The sequence below is a fragment of the Dama dama genome, chromosome 23 (assembly GCF_033118175.1).
Source record: "Dama dama isolate Ldn47 chromosome 23, ASM3311817v1, whole genome shotgun sequence".
NCBI lineage: Eukaryota > Metazoa > Chordata > Mammalia > Artiodactyla > Cervidae > Dama > Dama dama.
In genome coordinates, this window is record NC_083703.1 from 78,446,434 (window position 1) to 78,465,321 (window position 18,888).

General features: G+C 43.0%; 1 protein-coding gene across 5 annotated transcripts; it reads left to right on the plus strand.

Moving 5' to 3' along the window:
- The first annotated feature begins 319 nt into the window (after positions 1 to 319).
- PARD6B (par-6 family cell polarity regulator beta) lies at positions 320 to 16,826 on the plus strand. Of its 5 annotated transcripts, none has more exons than XM_061127493.1 (4): positions 320 to 432; positions 5,107 to 5,329; positions 5,632 to 5,907; positions 13,708 to 16,826. In XM_061127493.1, the coding sequence occupies exons 1-4, from the start codon at positions 367 to 369 to the stop codon at positions 14,535 to 14,537; spliced, it is 1,395 nt and encodes a 464-aa protein (XP_060983476.1). In that variant the 5' UTR covers positions 320 to 366; the 3' UTR covers positions 14,538 to 16,826. The 5 variants fall into 5 exon arrangements, with proteins under 5 accessions (XP_060983476.1, XP_060983478.1, XP_060983475.1 ...); XM_061127492.1 differs by lacking the exon at positions 320 to 432 and adding an exon at positions 597 to 776; XM_061127497.1 differs by lacking the exon at positions 320 to 432 and adding an exon at positions 2,339 to 2,490 and having other exon boundaries at positions 13,708 to 16,825.
- Positions 16,827 to 18,888: the final 2,062 nt, after the last annotated feature.

Sequence of the window (18,888 nt, forward strand, 5' to 3'; positions counted from 1 at the left end):
GCGCGCGCGCGGGGCTGGCGGCCGAGAGCGAGGCTGCGGCGCGTGTCCCCGCCGCTCCGCCCCCTCTGCCGCCTCCGCCGTCGCGGCCGCCGCCGAGGCCGGGAGGGCGGGCTCCGTGTCCCCGCCCGCCGCGCCGCCAGTCCGACCCTCGGTCCCGCCGCGTGAGGAGCCAGCGGAGCGGGGCTCGGCGCGGGGCTCGGCGCGGAGACGCGAGCCGCGGCCGCCCCTTTGCAGGTGCCTGTGAGGCGGAGCCCGGGCCGCCGCCGCCGCCGCCGCCGCGTCCCGAGCCCGCCGGCCGCGCACTCGCCCCGCGCGCCCCTGAGGGGCGGCCCGGCTGGAGGAGGCCGCCGCGGGCCCGGCCTCAGGATGAACCGCGGCCACCGGCACGGGGCGGGCAGCGGCTGCCTGGGCACCATGGAGGTGAAGAGCAAGGTGCGAGGGCCCGGGCCGGCTGGGGGGGCCCTGGGGCGGGGGGCGCAGTGACCGGGCCTGGGGCGCCCAGGGGCTGGCCGAGTGTCTGGGGCCGCGGGGGGCGCGCTGGGGGGACTTGGGGGCCGGAGACGGTGGGGAATGAACTTGCCGAGAATGTGGGGGCCTTGTGTCCTCTCCCGCCCCCAGGTAAGGCAAGAGCCCCGCCGAGCGCTTAATCCCCTTCCCTAAAAAATCATTCCCCTTCAAGGATGGGAGTCAGGCCCGAGGCATACCCGAGGATGGGGGGACATTTGAGCGAGCGCAGCGTGGTACGAAAGGTTTGGAGGAATTCTGCCTTCTGGCCTGTGAGTAAAGAGTGTTTGAAACACCCGTAGTCACCCAAATGTAAAAGTTAGCTTTTGCTTCCTGCTAGGGATTTTTCTAGCACGAACTTCGGTATGCATTGAATCTTGTAAAATGCACACCGTCACCTTTCGTGTGAGTGGCACTTCACAGTTTTGAGTTTGGATGCCCTTCTCATTCCATCCTGCTACTCTTTGAGGTCAAGTGTTTTCCCTCTTGACCAACGGTATGCCCATCTGCTGATGACTACGTGTGGGTATCCTCTGAATTCCTAAACTGCAAGGCTCCTTGAGCAGGACAGTGTATCAGGATTAGTGAGGGAATGCTTTGTAAAGGAGGTTTTGAGCTGGAATTTGAAGATGATCGGCAGCCCCAGGAACATTCTCAAGCAAGCATTTCATGAATTGAAGAGCCAGAAGGGACTTAGATAATCTAGTCTGATTCTCGGAGAAGACATGGGCTCAGAAAGGTTTTGACTTCAACAAGCTCTGCTTTTTATGACAAAACCTTAAAGCCCTTTTAAATACAAGGTAAGTTTTAGGCCTTAAGGAGTGCTACAGAGAGCACACGGAGCTACACCCCATGAACATTTAAAATAAGAGTCGGAATCAAAACCCAGGGAAGAGCAGGAGAAGAGGAAAAGCATGTCAACTTCAAAAATATTGAAACCTTACCGAGTGTGAGATTACGGGGATGGGGTGGAAGGGAGAATGCAAAATCAAGAGTGATTTTCAGTGAAGTAGAGTAAGGAAGGCTCTCTGGGGTAGAAGGGTTTTTATTATCTGGAGTTGATAAGTCAAGTCCTGTTAGTTGCTATAACTGATTTTTAACGTTTTAGAACGTTATTTTCAACTTAACTTGTATCAGAATAGGTACTTATTTCAAAAACCTTTCTGCTTAATAAGAACAGAAATATAGTTATAGCAGTTTCAGGAATACACTCTCTCCTGTGTCCTCCATGGAATTGCCATAGCGAATTGAAGTGACATGCTTGAACTAACGGTTAAGGTAACAAAATATAGAGAGTTTTTCCTCTGGCATATAGTGGTAGTAGTGGTCCTGTGCCCAATGGTTGAACTTTCTCATGGCATTTCTGTTATAAATCTAGTTTGGGTTTGTGGGAGTTGAGGTTAAGAAAAGAAAAACACGATATTGCATAATCTTAAAATTCAGTTCGGGGGTCCTAATCTTGGTAGCAAGTCTTTAACTTTTTATCATAGGAAAAAAATGAGGAGGGATTCTAGGTGCTCTGATAAATACAGTCAAATGGTAATTTATCTTCGGATTAGGAAACCTCCAGCATGTAGGGACTAGAATTTCAGGCTTTCCGTGCATCTTTTCTGTCAACTGGTTTGTGAATCTTTCCCACACTACCCATTTTATATTTGGCCTGCTCTACTGTACTGCTGGTGAACCGTATCTCTTAAGCAGAATCAAGACATTCTGAGAACCTGCATCTCATAAAGTGGGTCCCACTCGTGTTCTAGCCACTGATCAATAGGCACAGAGGAGGTACGATTTCTAGTGCGTCTCTGACACCTTGTGTTTTAACTATACATTTATTTTTAAGGGCTTAAATAAAAGCACTTGACATCTTCACCATTTAAACAATATTTGGACAGATGGTTGAAACAATACGTCCATTTTCACTGCTTTGGTGGTGATATCACAGCTTTTTACAAAGTTGATAACGAAGAGGTTGTGACCCCAACTCTGGTATGCAGATCCACATTTCAGGATTTCTTTTTCTTCTGCATAAAAAGCAAGTGTCAATGTCATATCTTTTGCTCATGGAAGGGGAAAATGGTACAAATAAAGTAATGGATCATGCAAATATAAGTATAGTGAAGTTGTGATACCAGTTACCATGTAACTTTTTGGTAACATTTATCTTCCTGTTTCTGTAGAGTTGAGAGAGCTCTTAATCAAGGTGATGTCCTTCAGCAGTCTTAGATATCAAAGACCTGGAAGGAATAGTCATTGAGCTGTACATTTCCTGGTTATTATTCATGGGGAACCAATATTAAAATCAAGGTTACATTTCTAGAGTGTTGTACCAAAAGATGCTGGGTGACGGGTATCCATCTCCACGACCAGGCCAAACTAGACCAGGCTAAAAAAAAGTTTTAATAGTTGTTGATTGGGTCTTAATTTTATTTCTATTTTTGTATTTTTCTTCATGTAGTAAAAAGTTCTCTTAATCCTGTTGTTCTGCTGCAAGAAGCATAACAATTTCTCTTTTTTTTTCTGCTAACTTTGCAAAAGGGCCCATCTACTGTGAAGCCTTACAATTTCCCATTGTTTTTATCATAACATTTAAGCAAGAGAAAAAAAAATTGTCGAGCAAAGAATTTTTATCCACAAGCTTTAGCAAAAACATTGCAGCCCTAAAATACTCAATTATTAGCTGTTACTCCCATTCACCAGGGGAAGTAATAAAGCCCGGGGATGAATCAGAATGCACTGGGATGTTGCGATACCAGAATAAAGAAAATAGAGGAGAAACTATGACTTTTGATAACATCATAAGACTGACTGTGATAGGAAGGGTGTTCCCCAGTTTTTATTTACTTTGAAACGTGAAGGTGTGACTCAACTTTTTGAGCGCTTTAGGTGTGAGTCACCTTATTTTCTTGACAAATGTTAGTGTTTACGTTTGAGGAATGCATTTTGGAAACTTTCAATTTATTAGAGGTAAGAGATGGTTTTAGTGAGTTTTCATTTTAATTGAAAACTAGCAAATAGTGTGGGTATAAGCAAGGCAGATAAACCTCTTTACCATAACAAAAGCGGTGTGAATCCAGGGAGCCCATGGAATCCTTGGGGAAGTTGAATGGACACATTTGTAACCTCAGTGATTCCAGTAGGGACTTCTGTGCATCATGTTTAAGGCCCTGGTGGTAGTACAACTAGTGTTACTACCCAATAATAGATACTTAGAGGAAAAGGAATTCACTGGTCAAATACATTTGGCAAACAGTTTGTTTTAAAATTTTTTTTTCTGTTTTAATCAACCCCAGGGCCTCACCTCGCCTTTGATAACTGGTCTCCCCAGTGAGTCCCCAGAGCGTGATTATAGTTATATAGCATTTCCCAAACTTGTGTGGCTGAGGCACCTTTTGAGGAAAGCTGATGGGCCTGTCTCAGGTTTCCACATCTGAGGAAATGCCATGCCAGTCCCATAGTAAGTCGCAGATCGTGTCTGTTATGGACTGGATGGAGCCAGCCCTTCGTGTCGGATGAGAACCACTGGAATCAATGTGGCATTTGAATTCTAGAGTGGGGAAGCAGACATGAGTGTCAGAATTGTGAAGATAAACACTGGGCGTGATGGAAGTGCTGTCCTCCCTGTCTGTGTGGTTCCTTAATACCGCTCATATAATTATTCTCTTTACCCACTAATTGCTGAGCTCGGGTGCAGGCCCGAGTCTTTCATTCTCTAGGGCCTAGCACTGTGCCAAGCACATAATAAACACTTTTGCATTAATTAGATAGTTGTTTGACATATATTTAATGTATTAATAAACCTGCCTTTTTTTTTTTTTAAAGATTAACATTGGGAAGACACTTCTTATCTTTAGACTTATTTCTTCTATGACGTGCGTCCATTCATACAGTACCTTAATGCCAAGAAGTTCAAAGTCCTACTTGCATATGCTGCAGTTAATTCCTGCCACTTCCTATGAAGTTGTTACTCCTTTTAAGGGGGAGGAAACCTAGATGCTTTTTGCTAACAGTCAAAATAAAGACTTAGGCATATCTCCTTTACCCCGTGGCCTGAGTGAGGAGGGAAGACTGTTGTCAGGATCTGGACTCCAGACAGCGTTTGTTTGAGCTGAGTCACTCTGCAGGACAGTCCCCAGTGAGGCCTGGGTACCCCAGGGATTAAGTTGAGCCTGCATCTCTTGAAGGGAATGCCCTTCAGAGATGCAGCCGTGAGCAGGCACATTTCTGTCTTCTTTAAGCTGTTTTATCTCCAGATAATGAGGTTTCTAGGGGCTTCCCTGGTAGCTCAGCTGGTAACGAATCCACCTGCAATGCTGGAGACCTGGGTTCGATCTCTGGGTTGGGAAGATCCCCTGGAGAAGGGAAAGGCTACCCACTCCAGTATTCTGGCCTGGAGAATTCCATGGACTATATAGTCCATAGGGTCACAAAGAGTCGGACACGACTGAGTGACTTTCACTTTCAGTGAGCTTTCTGACTATAAACTGTGTGGTTGAAACTGTCTTCTTTATTAAAGGAAACTCGTGTCTGTGAATTTTTCTGTCATGCATTGTAAGATTGTTACAATCTTGTTACCTTTTTAAAAATTAATATGTTTGTTTGTAGTTTGGAGCTGAATTTCGTCGGTTTTCACTGGAAAGATCAAAACCTGGAAAGTTTGAGGAGTTTTATGGATTACTGCAACATGTTCATAAAATACCCAATGTTGACGTTTTAGTAGGCTATGCAGACATCCACGGCGATTTACTACCTATAAATAATGACGACAATTATCACAAAGCCGTTTCAACGGCCAACCCACTGCTGAGGATCTTTATACAGAAAAAGGGTAAGTACCAACGTCCAGAGAAACTGTTTGAGAATTAGAAGTTGTTAATTTTTCTCATTAATAGGATATGCAGAGTTTGCCACAAATTTAAGGAATTAGACATTTTGTGTGAATCTTATTACCAAATTAACTAACAAGTGAGTTAAGACATCTGTGATATTATTGATTTAATTAACATCTGTACACTTAATTAAGTGTACTTTAGAAAGTTTTGATTACTTTGTAAACCCTTGGATTCTTTTTCTTAATGGAAATTAGGAATATATTGAATCTTCATGTTGAATGTGATTTTGTCCATTCAGAAAGACGTGGTAGGAGGAGTGTGGCTTTGGAGTCAGAGCAACATTCTCCTTTTTCGGTGGCAACTAAGATGACTGGTGGTAAAGAACCCACCTACCGATACAACAGACATGAGTTGGATCCCTGGGTCGGGAAGATCCCCTGGAGGAGGAAACGGCAACCCACTCCGGTATTCTTGCCTGGAAAATCCCATGGACGGAGGAGCCCGGAGGGCTGCAATTCATGGGGCCACAAAGAGTCGGTCACAACTTTGAAATCCTGTGCTTACTACTTAATAGGTACCTGAAGGAACGTTGTTCACTCTTCTGGTTGCAGTGTCTGTATCTGTAGAACGGGCACGCCCTCTCATAGCATTGCTGGGGGTGTGAGCTCCGTGCAGCGCCTTTGCTTGGACTGGGGCTCCGCTCAATGTTAGCTTTCCTCTAAGGTGTTTCTCACAGAAAATACAGCTAGTTAATTATCTGGAAAATTAGTAAGTCATTATTTTGGAGGAATGTAAACATTGATAATTGGTCTTGCAAAAGAAGGTTTTAAATAACCACTATATATGGCAAGCATTGAAATGTATTTTGATTTTAAAAAGTCCTAAAAAAAATTTTTTTTTAACTTTGTGGCCTCTTCCGTGTGCGTATCTGTGTCTGCCTGTAGACGGGCGCTATGCGTGCTGTTTCTTCCTTTGTCTTTGGAAAATGAGGAGGTTTGGAAAGGTAACATGACAGCCGCCAGCCCAGTACTGGTGGGATAATTAAAGCCTTACTGTGTTTGTAAACCAACCCAGAAGGCAGTTTGAGAGAATGGGCCGAGATTACCCTTGAAGGCGAAACTTTATTTCAAATCAGTTGATAAGCGTTGGACCACTCCCAGGGCTCTGAAATTCCACTGATTGTGTATCTTTGCTTCTGGTTTGGAGGAACTCAAGTCCACCAACAAAATAAACTTTCAAGGGTAGGTAGGGTAACTTATGTCTGTACCACTTGACTATTTACAAAATAGTTAGAATCACACAAACTCATTTTCCCAGAGACCCCTGAGATGGGTTTCCTTGATAAGTGACAGGAGCCTAGTACAGCTAGGATGTTACTTCAGGAAGACTTGTGGGCTGTTGAGGATGAACCCGAGTGAGGAGCAGGCAGCTGAGAGACGCTGCCCGCTTCCATCCCAGCGGGAGACGAGGTGAGGTAGATAAAGGGGAGGACTTGAGAGGCACCACGCTCCTCACCAGATGTCAAGAGAGTTGAGGAGGAGCCCAGCGGAAGATAGCTTCTTGGACTCGCGCCTGATCGCTGGGACAGTGCCATAAAACAGGCACAGTTTGGAAGAGAGATCGACTCGGAAAGAAAACTGGTTTCCTCTTAGGCCAGAAAAAAAGCTTATCTGGCTGGCAAGTTTCAGCCTTGTCACGTACAAAATTAGAAATGGTGGGCAAAGAGTTGAAGTCTGCAGAGAGCGACAGTTGAAATTTCTGGGAGTAGACAGAAAAGCCAGCAGAGACGAAGACCAGGGCTAGTTACTAGAAAGCTATGCATAGAATGTTGGAGAAGGAGGAACATGCCAGTGGAACTCGTCATTTTAAACAGAATAATTTAAATCATTTTTGTTGAATAAAAGGCCTTCCTTGTTAACAGTTGTAATTTTCATTACAAATTTAGTTGCTATCTGGAAGTGTATTTAAATGTAGAATGACTATTTTTAAACTACTGCCATCTGACAAACTTGTTGGATTATCCCCTTTGTTAGAAAGATTATAGGCTGTGGATTATAGGTCACATGTTGATGTTACTGGCATTGTAACACTCATAGGATTAATCCTAACCTCTTTGAAGGGTGGTTATCTTCTGTTAGTCCCTTCTTCAAAAAGGGACTTGTGAAGTAAACACAGTAAACAAAAAGTTTTCTGTGCAGTAGAGGTAAATGTCCAGTAGGATTCATAGCCCTTAGAATTTGAGTTAGAAAAAGACTGTGTTCAGCAGATTTTTGTTTTTAAAACTGTTACGTTTAATACAAATATGACTTAAGCAAAAAATGCAAAGTCAGTCAGTCGATTCATTCCCACTTAAAACCCTCCAGTGGCTCCCGTCACACCCAGGGCAAGAACCTTCCTGATCTGGGCCCCACAGCCTCCCCTTCCCCCGTCCTCCTCTCCCGAACCACGACATGCATGCCGGCTTGATTTCCCACCCCCCCCTCCCCCCCGACTGGGTGGGCCTGCTGCCGCCTCCGTGCTTCTGCGCGTCTGTTCCTTCTGTGAGGAATGCTTTTCCTGCAGCTCAGCCCGTGGCTGCCTCCATTCCCTCAGTTCTCAGTGCGGGTGACTTTCTCAGAGGGGCCTCTTCCGACCACCCCAGCTAGGGCCCCCACCGACCCACGTCTACCAAATTGCCCCCTGGAGACCTGGAATCACCTTACTTAGGTAGCGTTAATGTGTTTGTGGTCTTACATTGTTACAAAGTGCCCTATAGTTCGTGGGGATACTTTTTTTTTTAAACAAAGCTGGACAGATGCTTAAGTAGAATGCTGATTCTGCATAATCTTTGATGAACATTAAATTCAGGAAACTAATATAAAACATGATATTAAGTATAGTTACATTTCATTGCTTAATGATAACAGGCTTTCTGTTTTTCTGGTTTGCGGCTTCCAGTTTAGCAGTCAGCAGGGCAGTGGGTTGCTCTTGATATGGCACCAAAAAGACAGATAGAAAAACAATTTCAAAATTTGAAACCATGTGACCTGTTAAAATCTGGTACACTCTATCAAATAAGGTTTCTTTGAAGTGAAAGCTCACGATTGAAGGCATAAACCACTTCATAGCCTGATTTTGGAGGTCACATTGTAGCATATCTTGAAAAGTTTTATGTTTTACAGTAATTTATCGTTAGAAGGGGAAAAACCCTAGACACTGTTTCCAGGACTGTTATCGTGGAAGCAAGAATCAAAACAGAAAAACCTGATATCTTAAAAGTTATTTTCAGAGAGGATTCCCAGGTCTTTTGCCAGCCCCCTTCGCCCTGTTGGAGTTTAGAATTTCCTCATTTATTTGAGGGGAAAAAGAGTTTTCCTTCTCTTGTTGTACAGGTGGTTGTTGTATGTAAAACAATCTTAGACAATATTTAAAGGTTACACCTTTAAAAGAAAAACAACTGTACTCCAATAAAAAAATTTTTTTAAAAAATACAGTACTCAGGTCATCCCTGTAGGTTTGGAGGATGGCCAGGGAAATGTGTGTTTTTTCAAAATACTCCCAGCCCATCCTGATGATGATCAGCCAGGTCTGAGCCCCATTGTGACATTCGTGGACTCCTCGCCAGATCCAATCAGGATACCTACACCACAGCTTCTTGCCACATTGCCGCCAACTGTTCTTGTGTGCCATCAGACAAACACATGTGTACCGCAGGTTTCTTCAAAGGAGCATGTTGGGGATACTTTTGGTCTTGCTTTAAGCCTCATCTGCCTTAGGACATGGCCTTATGGCCCAGATACCTGGAACCGGGTGGCCCTTCAGCCATCTCTTAGAACTCTGCCGTGCAGTAGATGTGACTTGGGAGATGTGTTTTAAGGTTATCTTCTAATGAGTCGGGTTTAATTTAGAAATGGCCTAAGGAAAATATATTTTAATAGTAAGTTGTAAAAAAAAAATAGTTTAACGAAAGAAATAAAATTAAGTAAAATAAAAAGAAACTGTAGAGAAACATCTCAGAATATGAGACCAGTTGCTTATGTCAGAAACCTGGGTGTCACCTTTGACACATACTTCTTTTTTTTCAACCAGTCCGTCACCAAGCCTATTAAAACTGTGTTCTAATTATTTTTCAGACTTACCTCCCCATCTCCATTGCTTCTGCTCCAGGCCAGGTACCATCCTAAATTACCTGCAATAGCCTCCTACCTTGCCCTGCAGGTCCCTTCTCTAGCTTACAGCCAGAAAATCCTTGGTGTTTCTTCCCTTTGGCCTTAGGCTGAAGTCCGGAATCCTCCCCACTTCCCCGGGGCGCCGGTGTCTGTCCACAGAGCCCTGTCTGCTGACTTGGCTCTCCTCCTCCCTGCTCCACTCCCAGCCTGCGTTCTCCAGAGGCCCCATCCTGCCCGTCTGCGCCTGCAAGTTCTTCCCTCCCTCCTACCCGATGAGCTGCTCCTTTCTTTTCCAGTGTCAGCATAAGCCTCACTTCCCTGAGCAAGGCTGCCATTGCCCTTGTACGCCCACTGACAGGCTCCCTCAGCCCAGGGTACTTTACAGCTCTTGGCACCTCTGTAATCATAATGGTTTCGGGTTCTTGGTTAATTGCCATCTCTGTTAGTCTCTAAACACCTTGAAAGAAAAGTACCTGCGCGCCGGTTTGTGTTGGATCTGCGGCCCAGAGCGCAAGGCGTGGCCACGCAGCAGTAGGTGCTTCTTACGTAGCTGGTGGTTGATTTTTCTTATATTAGAAAGTGAAGGGATCTGCAGAACTTGAATACTGCTTTAAGTGACGTTTAATCCTTTTAAAAAGCTGCCACATCTATTTCATTTAACCATTTTGGATGAGAACAAACGTTGGCAAACTCGGGCTTGCTCGCTGTTTTGTAACAGTTTTCATGGAAACACAGTCATGCTCACTCCCTTCTGTATTGCCTGCAGCTGCTTTTACAACAGAGACCGTGCAACCTACCGGACCCTGAAATATTTACGGTACAACTCTTTACAGAAAAAGGTTGTCCACCCCTTGAGTAGAACAGTTCCCTGAACTATTTCATTCTTCCCTGTCTTCCAGCAGAACTTGAAACACATCATAGTCTTAAACTTTCTTGGTGACTCTCCCAGGAGTGGTCACTGTTTTGTCACTGTGCAGGGACGTTTCTGGGTTTTATAGAAATACTTTGTTCGTTGGTTTTCAGGTCTGCTTTATATTCACTGTAGGCTTCTATTTGTTCTATCTGTGCCTGCCACTCACTGGTGGACCCTCAGTCCTGACTCATGGCTCTGAGCTGAGGAATGAGATAACCAGGGCTTTTGGAATTAATGTTTAAACAGTAAGAGGCTCAGAGGGAGGGCCTCCAGGGCTCCCTCTCGGTGACTACCGCACAGGCGCTTTCTGTGTGTAAGGAAGTGAGACATCCAGCCTGGCTGTTCGGCGGCATTCCAGGTGGAGAGCCTCATCCGTTCAGCGAGCTGAGCTGGTCAGGCTCGGGACAGGTGAGGCGTTCCTGCACCAGCCGTATCACGTGCTGTTGCGTCAGCCTGGGCTTATGCAAGTGGAAGGTTGCCATGAGCCAGGTGTCCGGCTCTCCGTCCCGTTCGGAGTTTTGCACTTTGACAGACACGCTCAGGTGGAGCGTCAGCCCTGGGCCCTGTACACGCTCACCTTTACACTTTAAGCCGACACCCTGCACCCTGGCTTTCCGCCAAAATATTTCTTTTCCCAGTGGCTGGAAACTGATTAGCTAGATGGGCGAACAAAGGTGCCTTTGTACTGGGGCATATTGCTTTTGAGAATTAAGCAGAGAGCATTCAACAGAGTCTGGAGGCGATGCCAAATTATGCAGATTGGGGGGTCTTTTGGTCAGGTTTCCCATGAATAGGTATGCAGGCAACTTGGTTTTGTTCTCTGTTTGTATCGTCTGAAATTTCCCACATAAAAATTGTGTGAGCTTTCTTAATTGATTATAAGACACGTACAGTTCTGAATGAACACAGTCAGGAGAAGATTGTTGATAGATTTTTGGCCACATTTTGCCCAAAAGATTGTTTTGTCAGTGGATTTATTTCCCAAGCCAAATTGTAAATAAATTTCTGTCTTTGTAAGAACACAGTGTAAGTACTTTCTCCATAAATGAAGCAAAATTATCCCCGGGTGGTAAAAAGTGCCCCAAAATTAGGCACCCCTGGTCTTGTACATTTCTCTGCAACTAGCTCTTGAGGCGTGATCAGGCACCCTGAGAAAACAGCATTGAAGTTCTCCAGGCTCTGACACACAGTGTACACTTAACATTCACTGTGTGAAGTGAATGTGCACACTGCTGGTCTAGTAAGAAAACTGGGCCAGTCTTCTGTCTGTAACATATTTTGTACCCTTCAGTTCAGTCGCTCAGTTGTGTCCGACTCTTTGCGACCCCATGGACTGCAGCACGCCAGGCCTCCCTGTCCTTCACCAACTCCTGGAGTTTACTCAAACTCATGTCCATTGAGTTGCTGATGCCATCCAATCATCTCATCCTGTGTCGCCCCCTTCTCCTCCTGCCCTCAATCCTTCCCAGCATCAGGGTCTTTTCCAGTGAGTCAGCTCTTTGCATCAGGTGGCCAAAGTATTGGAGCTTCAGCTTCAGCATCAATCCTTCCAATGAACACCCAGGACTGATATCCTTTAGGATGGACTGGTTGGATCTCCTTGTGGTCCAAGGGACTCTCAAGAGTCTTCTCCAACTTGTACTCCTATTTGTCCCTTAATTTCGTATGAAGTAAAGGTAATAATATTCATCATAAGGAGGCTGAGTCAGGGGACAAGAGATGGGAGATGGAAGCCCTGTTGCAGAAACAGGCTGGTGATGTTACTGTCGTCTGTAGCATTGGTTGAGACTAGGACTTTAGTTCTTGGGGTCATGGGGGTATTTTTGTCTTTTTTAATTCTTAATTTTTTTAATCCTTGGAGATTCTTTTTAGTTTATCGTCACTCTAGTTATTGTTGAAACGTGGTTTCACCTTTTGTGCCTGCTGTTAATTCTGTTCGCTCATCCTCTGATGAGGGATGTTGTTTGTAGGCTGTCTACCTCCAGCTGCGCGATTAAGAAGATCGAGTTTTAGTGCCCTGTTCTCCCTAGTTTCCATCAGAAATGATCAATGGCTGACTTGAAGAATAAGTCACTCCCCCCTCTCAGGTGTTACTTTGCTTAAACACGTTATTGTTGTTATTTAATTGGGTGCAGGATTTTAAAATGGAAAGATTTTTTTAAACGTAAAAATCTCTCTGACAAGCTGAACTGGCCACACAGATTCCTACAGTCCTTGAAGAGAAGCTGCCTGGAGCGAGAGACGCCACGCCATTAAACGGGGCAGGAGTGCTCAGCTTTGCCAGAACCCTCCCCCTACCTGTTGTGTCTGTCTCAGCTCAGCCTCTTTGAAAAGTGGGAAAATGAAAGATTAAAAACTTGCCCAGAAAACTGAGGGAGCATGTACTTGCAGAAGACCAAAATTCTGTGTTTGATACATGTTCATTTAATTTCATTATGATTTTATGTGTATTATCTATTGCACTTAATTACAGGTGAACCTTGGATATTATATTTTTGGGTTCTATAAAGTGATTATCTCAATAGAGTGAGTCACATGAATGTTGGCACAAATAAGTGCATTATGTCTAAAAAAAAAAAAAAACCTTCATTTTAAAATACCTTTTTGCTTAAAAAAAAATGTAACCTTCGCTTCAGTGAGTCGTCATCTTTTTGTGATAGTGACATCAAAGATCACAAGTTTGAAATACCACAAGAGTTAACAAAATGTGACCCAGAGACACGAAATGAACAAATGCTGTTGAAAAAACGGCATCGATAGGCTTGCTCGATGCAGGGTTGCCACAGACCTTCTTGTTTAAAAAAAAAAAAATTATCTGTGAGGCACAATAAAAAGAGATCTGCCTGTATACTGTCTGTGCAATCTCTAAAACAGGTATTTGAGCTTCAAAAGTGTCCAATTTCATGTCGTTAAGTCAAATATAAACATGCAAACTGGAGGTTTTTGAAAAAATGTAGGGAAAATACAGTGTAAATAACTTGTTATAAATGGTGCCAAGAATGTGTGTGTGAGGCTTATCAGAATTTCATTTGCCATATTTAATGTTTAAGTCCTTGAGCTTTATCAAATCTAAGGTCACCTTTTGGTGATTTTACGGTGAATACTTGAGAGGGCCACCTAGTGGTTTTTCCTGGCACAGCACGTCTTCTTACTTCACTCCGTTTTTTATCTGATGGAAACGGGCTAATATTTAATGAGTTTTGTTTCTGTACCAAATATGCTTTGAGTTACCCTTTCTGTCCAGATCCCACCATAGATAAACGTGTATTTTCATGGCATTCCTATAATTATTTTATTTTATTTGTTTGAACAGAAGAGGCAGACTACAGTGCCTTTGGTACGGACACCCTCATCAAGAAGAAGAATGTTCTCACCAACGTGTTGCGGCCCGACAACCACAGAAGAAAGCCGCACATAGTCATTAGCCTGCCCCAGGACTTCCGGCCTGTGTCTTCCATCATCGACGTGGACATTCTCCCGGAGACGCACCGCCGGGTGCGCCTCTACAAGTACGGCACCGAGAAACCGCTGGGCTTCTACATCCGGGACGGGGCCAGCGTCCGGGTGACCCCGCACGGCCTGGAGAAGGTCCCGGGCATCTTCATCTCCAGACTCGTGCCGGGGGGCCTGGCTCAGAGCACGGGGCTGCTGGCTGTCAACGACGAGGTCCTGGAGGTGAACGGCATCGAGGTATCCGGGAAGAGCCTCGACCAGGTCACCGACATGATGATCGCCAACAGCCGCAACCTCATCATCACGGTGCGGCCGGCCAACCAGAGGAACAACGTCGTCCGGAACAGTCGGACTTCGGGCAGCTCCGGCCAGTCGACCGACAACAGCCTCCCCAGCTGCGCGCCGCCGCCAGAGCCCAGCCTGGAGCCGGGGGAGGAGGACAGCGACGACGACGACATCGTCATCGAGGACAGCGGGGAGCCGCGGCAGATCCCCAGGGCCGCGCCCAGCGCCGAGAGCCTCGAGTCGCTCACGCAGGTAGAACTCAGTTTCGAGTCTGGGCAGAACGGTTTCATCCCTGCTAACGAGGTGAGCTTACCACCGGTAGCAAGTGGTGGCCGCACCGAGTTCGAAACGAGTGCTCCAGACCAGAAACTCTTAGAGGAAGATGGAACAGTCATCACACTATGAGACCTTCACGGCTTGAATGTCTTCTGAACGAGGATGCCACGGAGACTCTGTAAATTTGGCTAGTTGCAAGCATTATATACCTCTGAACAAGTGATCTGGGATAGGCATGAAAAAAAAAAATATATATATCTCTGGCAAGCTTAAAATGTTATTGAAATAGTAGTTTGATAATTCATATAAACTTTGGTGGGTTAGAGGTAAATTCAAGTCTAAAACAGAGGGGCCTTTGCTATTGAAATGATGTGCTTTTGCTATTTTGTCTATAGAGAACTGGATGTTAGAGCACATTTCCCCAGAACTAAACACCCTAAGGACTAGATCATTTCTGTTTGAAGTGGTTGCATATTTAACCTGCTGTGCAGAGCCTGGTTAATTTTTCCCTTAACTATATTTTTTAATTTCTAATGTGAAGAAGTCTTATCTATTTTGGTACTTTGGGGACCTCGGCTCCTATATGCCCCGTATTTTATTTTGACTTTTTAGATGTTCCTCTGTTGGTAATTTTAACAGTTTTTCCAAATGCTCCCCCACCCCCCCACCCCGGCCTTTCAATTTCTAAGAAATCAAACCAACTGACTTTTTTAGGGGCTGCTTCAAGTTATAAATCATTGAGGCAATGTTCCTGAATTAAGAAACTCTTGACAGTCGTTCAGATCCGCGTTTGTCCCTCCTGTAACTTCCACATTTACAAACTCATTCCATTCAGGCATCCCTTAAATGTTGTGAAAGGCAGTTCCCTCGCCTCTGCTGATGTGGGAGACTCTCTCCCATAATGTCTTCTTGTCCTCATTCTGAATCTCATTGGAAATCATTCCTTCCTTTGTGTATTTTGTTGGTCTGCCTTTATACCCTTTTAATGTGTTTGAGTAGTGTGAATTATTTTCATTAAAAAAAAAACAAAAACACCCAAACTAAGATTTTTATACACAGGACAGCCTTGTGCACTTTTTGTATGAAAGTTTTGGGTTTTCCTTAGTGGGGATTGTAGGAACACTGCCTACACTTTATGGAAGGTATGTAGTATTCACCTTTGACAGGTAGAGTGTATCTCGATCGATGTTAAGAGGCTATTTATTACTTTCTGATGCATCCGCTTAGAACAAGGTAAGAGCAAGGCTGCTAACTTTTCGCTCCTTGCCTGGTTTCATTGTATGAGGTGCACAGGCGCTTCGGTAGCTTGTATATAAAGACTAAGAATAGTATGAACTACACGAATTCCCTGTGGCTTACTGATGTTGCTCTCAGAGTTATTTATTGATTAATTTTATGGTAGGGCTAGAATGGACACCTTTTAACAATTGTGTGCTATTAAAACAATGAAGAATGGAATGACTCCGTTTTGAAGGATATTTTCTCTATATGGTAAAAGTATATGAAGTAAAGTTGATTAAATGAAGATCACTTGACTCAGAATACTTCATCGTATTTTGTTCACATTGTACCACTAAACATATTATCACTAAACTATTAACTGCACAATGTTATGTAACACAGTATACTTTTTGTTGAATTCATAGAAATTCTTCCACTTATTTAACCACTATTTTTTAATGGCATTCCAGGTTTAACATTCTGTTGAGTTTTACAAATTTAACTCTTGAATGGCAAAATTTAGTAAGTAGAAGGTTACATTTCATTTATATTACAAGTGGTGCAGGGGTTCAACATTTTGAGTAAAAATACTTTCACATACTACCTCTCTTTCTCTCTCTCTCTCTTTTTTTTTTTAAACAAAGTTTTAACATCAGAACTGTTCTCTTAGGGGAAGAAATACTTCAGGGCTTGACTTCTTGAACAACTTTTAACTGTAAAAATACAGATCTGTCTTGTATGTATTCATGAAAATGGAAATCAAAGCTGCTAGTGCTTTTTATTTTAATTTTCCCGCTAAAAGTATATGTCAGTGGTCTTTTCAACTGGATCTCTCATTTAAATTATTGGTGAAATAACTGATTACTAGACATATTGTAAAACCAATAGATCTTGGTTATACAATAAAATGTCGATTCATTGGTAGTCTGAATTGTTTCAAGTGTACCTTATTAACAAAAATATCAGTGGATTCACCTTAAAATTTTATAGTACTAAATGTCAAGCTAACTGTGAATTTTGTTCTGTATCTTAAGTAAGTTTATGATAATGTCCTCATGAGCTATCAACAAAATATATGTACTTTTGTGAACTATGAATTTTCTAATTAAATTTTACATGCAACATGATTTTTACATGAATGATACTTTGTTTAAACTATCAAATGTCAGTATTTTACTACAATTTTATTATAAAATGTACATTATCACTAAATGAATTTTGATTTTAAAAATCAAATTAGCTTTAGTTGTATATTATTTTTTACAAATAAAGATAGACTTGTATAAAGGCTGCTTTCTTGTTTGCAAAAATACACAAAAAGTCACCCAACAAGTATTTAGCAAGCACCCAAAATAGAAAATGAAAAGGGAGAAAATTGCTACGTTATAACAAGAGCCTAGCTTTCTTAACTTTTAAAAGCTCAACACCTAGAATTTGAGTGGTTAGGACTCCTCACTTGAACTGCCGAGGGCCCAGCATAGGGTTGGGGCATTTAAAATGCAGTTAAATTCAGAGAATGTGAGAGGTTATACATGATACACATCCAGAATTATCACTTAGATGTTTGATTACTTGAAATTAGACAAAAGTTGTTTCTGAAGTGACAGTTTCTCTTTGGAATTCAAATTCACTTGGTTATACTTTTTATCACCACCCGAGGTGTAAGTACTGCCTATATGGATTGAATCCAACTTGCACTGAACATCGTGAAAGGCCTGAAAGAAAACACGCCCTGTTCCTGATCCATTTCTGATTCCACATTGGTCACCCTGTAACTGGCTCACTCGATGTTTGCACTGACTTCTGTGCCAGCCAGCATGCAGGACGACGACCAGGTCCTTCCCCGAGTTTAAAAACAGCAAATCAGAGCTCTAAGTAAAAATTCAACATCATGTACATAGAATCCTACACATGATCCATTGGTGTCGACCAGGAAAAAAAATGCAAGGCGAAGCCAACCCATTTCCGGTTGTTTGCCTTAAGGTGCTTGAATTAATGGTTAGCAGCAACTAGTGATGCGAAGAGCTGACTCATTTGAAAAGACCCTGATGCTGGGAAAGATGGAGGGCAGGAGGAGAAGGGGACGACAGAGGATGAGATGGTTGGATGGCATCACCGACTCAGTGGACATGAGTTTGGGTGGACTCGGGGAGTTGGTGATGGACAGGGAGGCCTGGCGTGCTACGGTTCATGGGGTCGCAAAGAGTCGGACACGACTTAGCAACTGAACTGAACTGAATTGAACTAGTGATAACATTTGCTCTGACTTTCCCATCTTTTAGACTGATGAAAGGTTTAATTATGGGTGACCAAACTTTAAAGAGTTATGTGTGTGTGTCAGTGACTTTGGTAGCTGAGCTCTCAACAGATTGGGAAGCACCTTAGAAGACGTGGAAAGTCTTGACATTTAAAAGCTAATGTATTCATCTAGTTACTTTACAACATTTGATGTGGATTTTATAAATTAATGTTAAGAGTTTATATTTTATTTACAAGCTGTATTTAGATGGCTTCCCATTTTAAAAAGCTCTCAGTTTTCCGTGTAATAGGAAATCTTTTTTTTTCTAGTTCATTATAGTTATCTAGTTCGCTGTAATCCCCAGGGATGGATACCAAAGTTATTTAAGATATTATTAGTAAAGATAACTTTTTTCCCATTATATAAATAATACGTAAATTCATTCATTTAAAAAAAAATGCTAAAGTTCTTTTTTTCCACAAAGCATACTTATTCATATGACACTTTGTTACAAAAAGAAAGTGGCTGAAAATAAGACTGACTATAATTGACACTGGGACATTTTTGAGAGTGAATGGATTTGCTATTAATTATGCTGGGACAGCAGACACAAACTAGGTGTGTTAGGTAAAGTGTAATGTGAGTCTATTAAAGACACTGTAGTATAATGGCTTTGAAAAACACTTGTGAAGCACTTTGTTTTCCAGTTGAGAAATTTGCCATGGGAAATACTAATCTATTTTTTTCCAGGTGGGGAAAAAAGCACTATATTGCTTGCTTGCTTTCCTATTTTGAAATAATTTCAAACGTAGAACAGAGCTGCATGAAAAGTAGCCTATACCCTTCACCCAGATCATACCACATTTGTTTTATCTCTGCTTTTCCTGAAACATCTGAGAACTGGTTGCAGAGATCAGAGCCCCTGAGCCCCTGAAGACACGCATGAGAGAACAAGGACGGTCTCTCATGCATTCCTTTATACAATTGCAGTTCGGTTATCAAATTCAAAAGATCTAACTG

Bases quoted from the DNA above. Each gene is read 5' to 3' on its own strand.
- PARD6B (XM_061127492.1), top strand. From the start codon at position 681: ATGGGAGTCAGGCCCGAGGCATACCCGAGGATGGGGGGACATTTGAGC. The intron at 777-5,106 runs GTGAGTAAAGAG...GTTTGTTTGTAG, and splicing joins GGAATTCTGCCTTCTGGCCT to TTTGGAGCTGAATTTCGTCG. The intron at 5,330-5,631 runs GTAAGTACCAAC...TTGTCCATTCAG, and splicing joins GATCTTTATACAGAAAAAGG to AAAGACGTGGTAGGAGGAGT.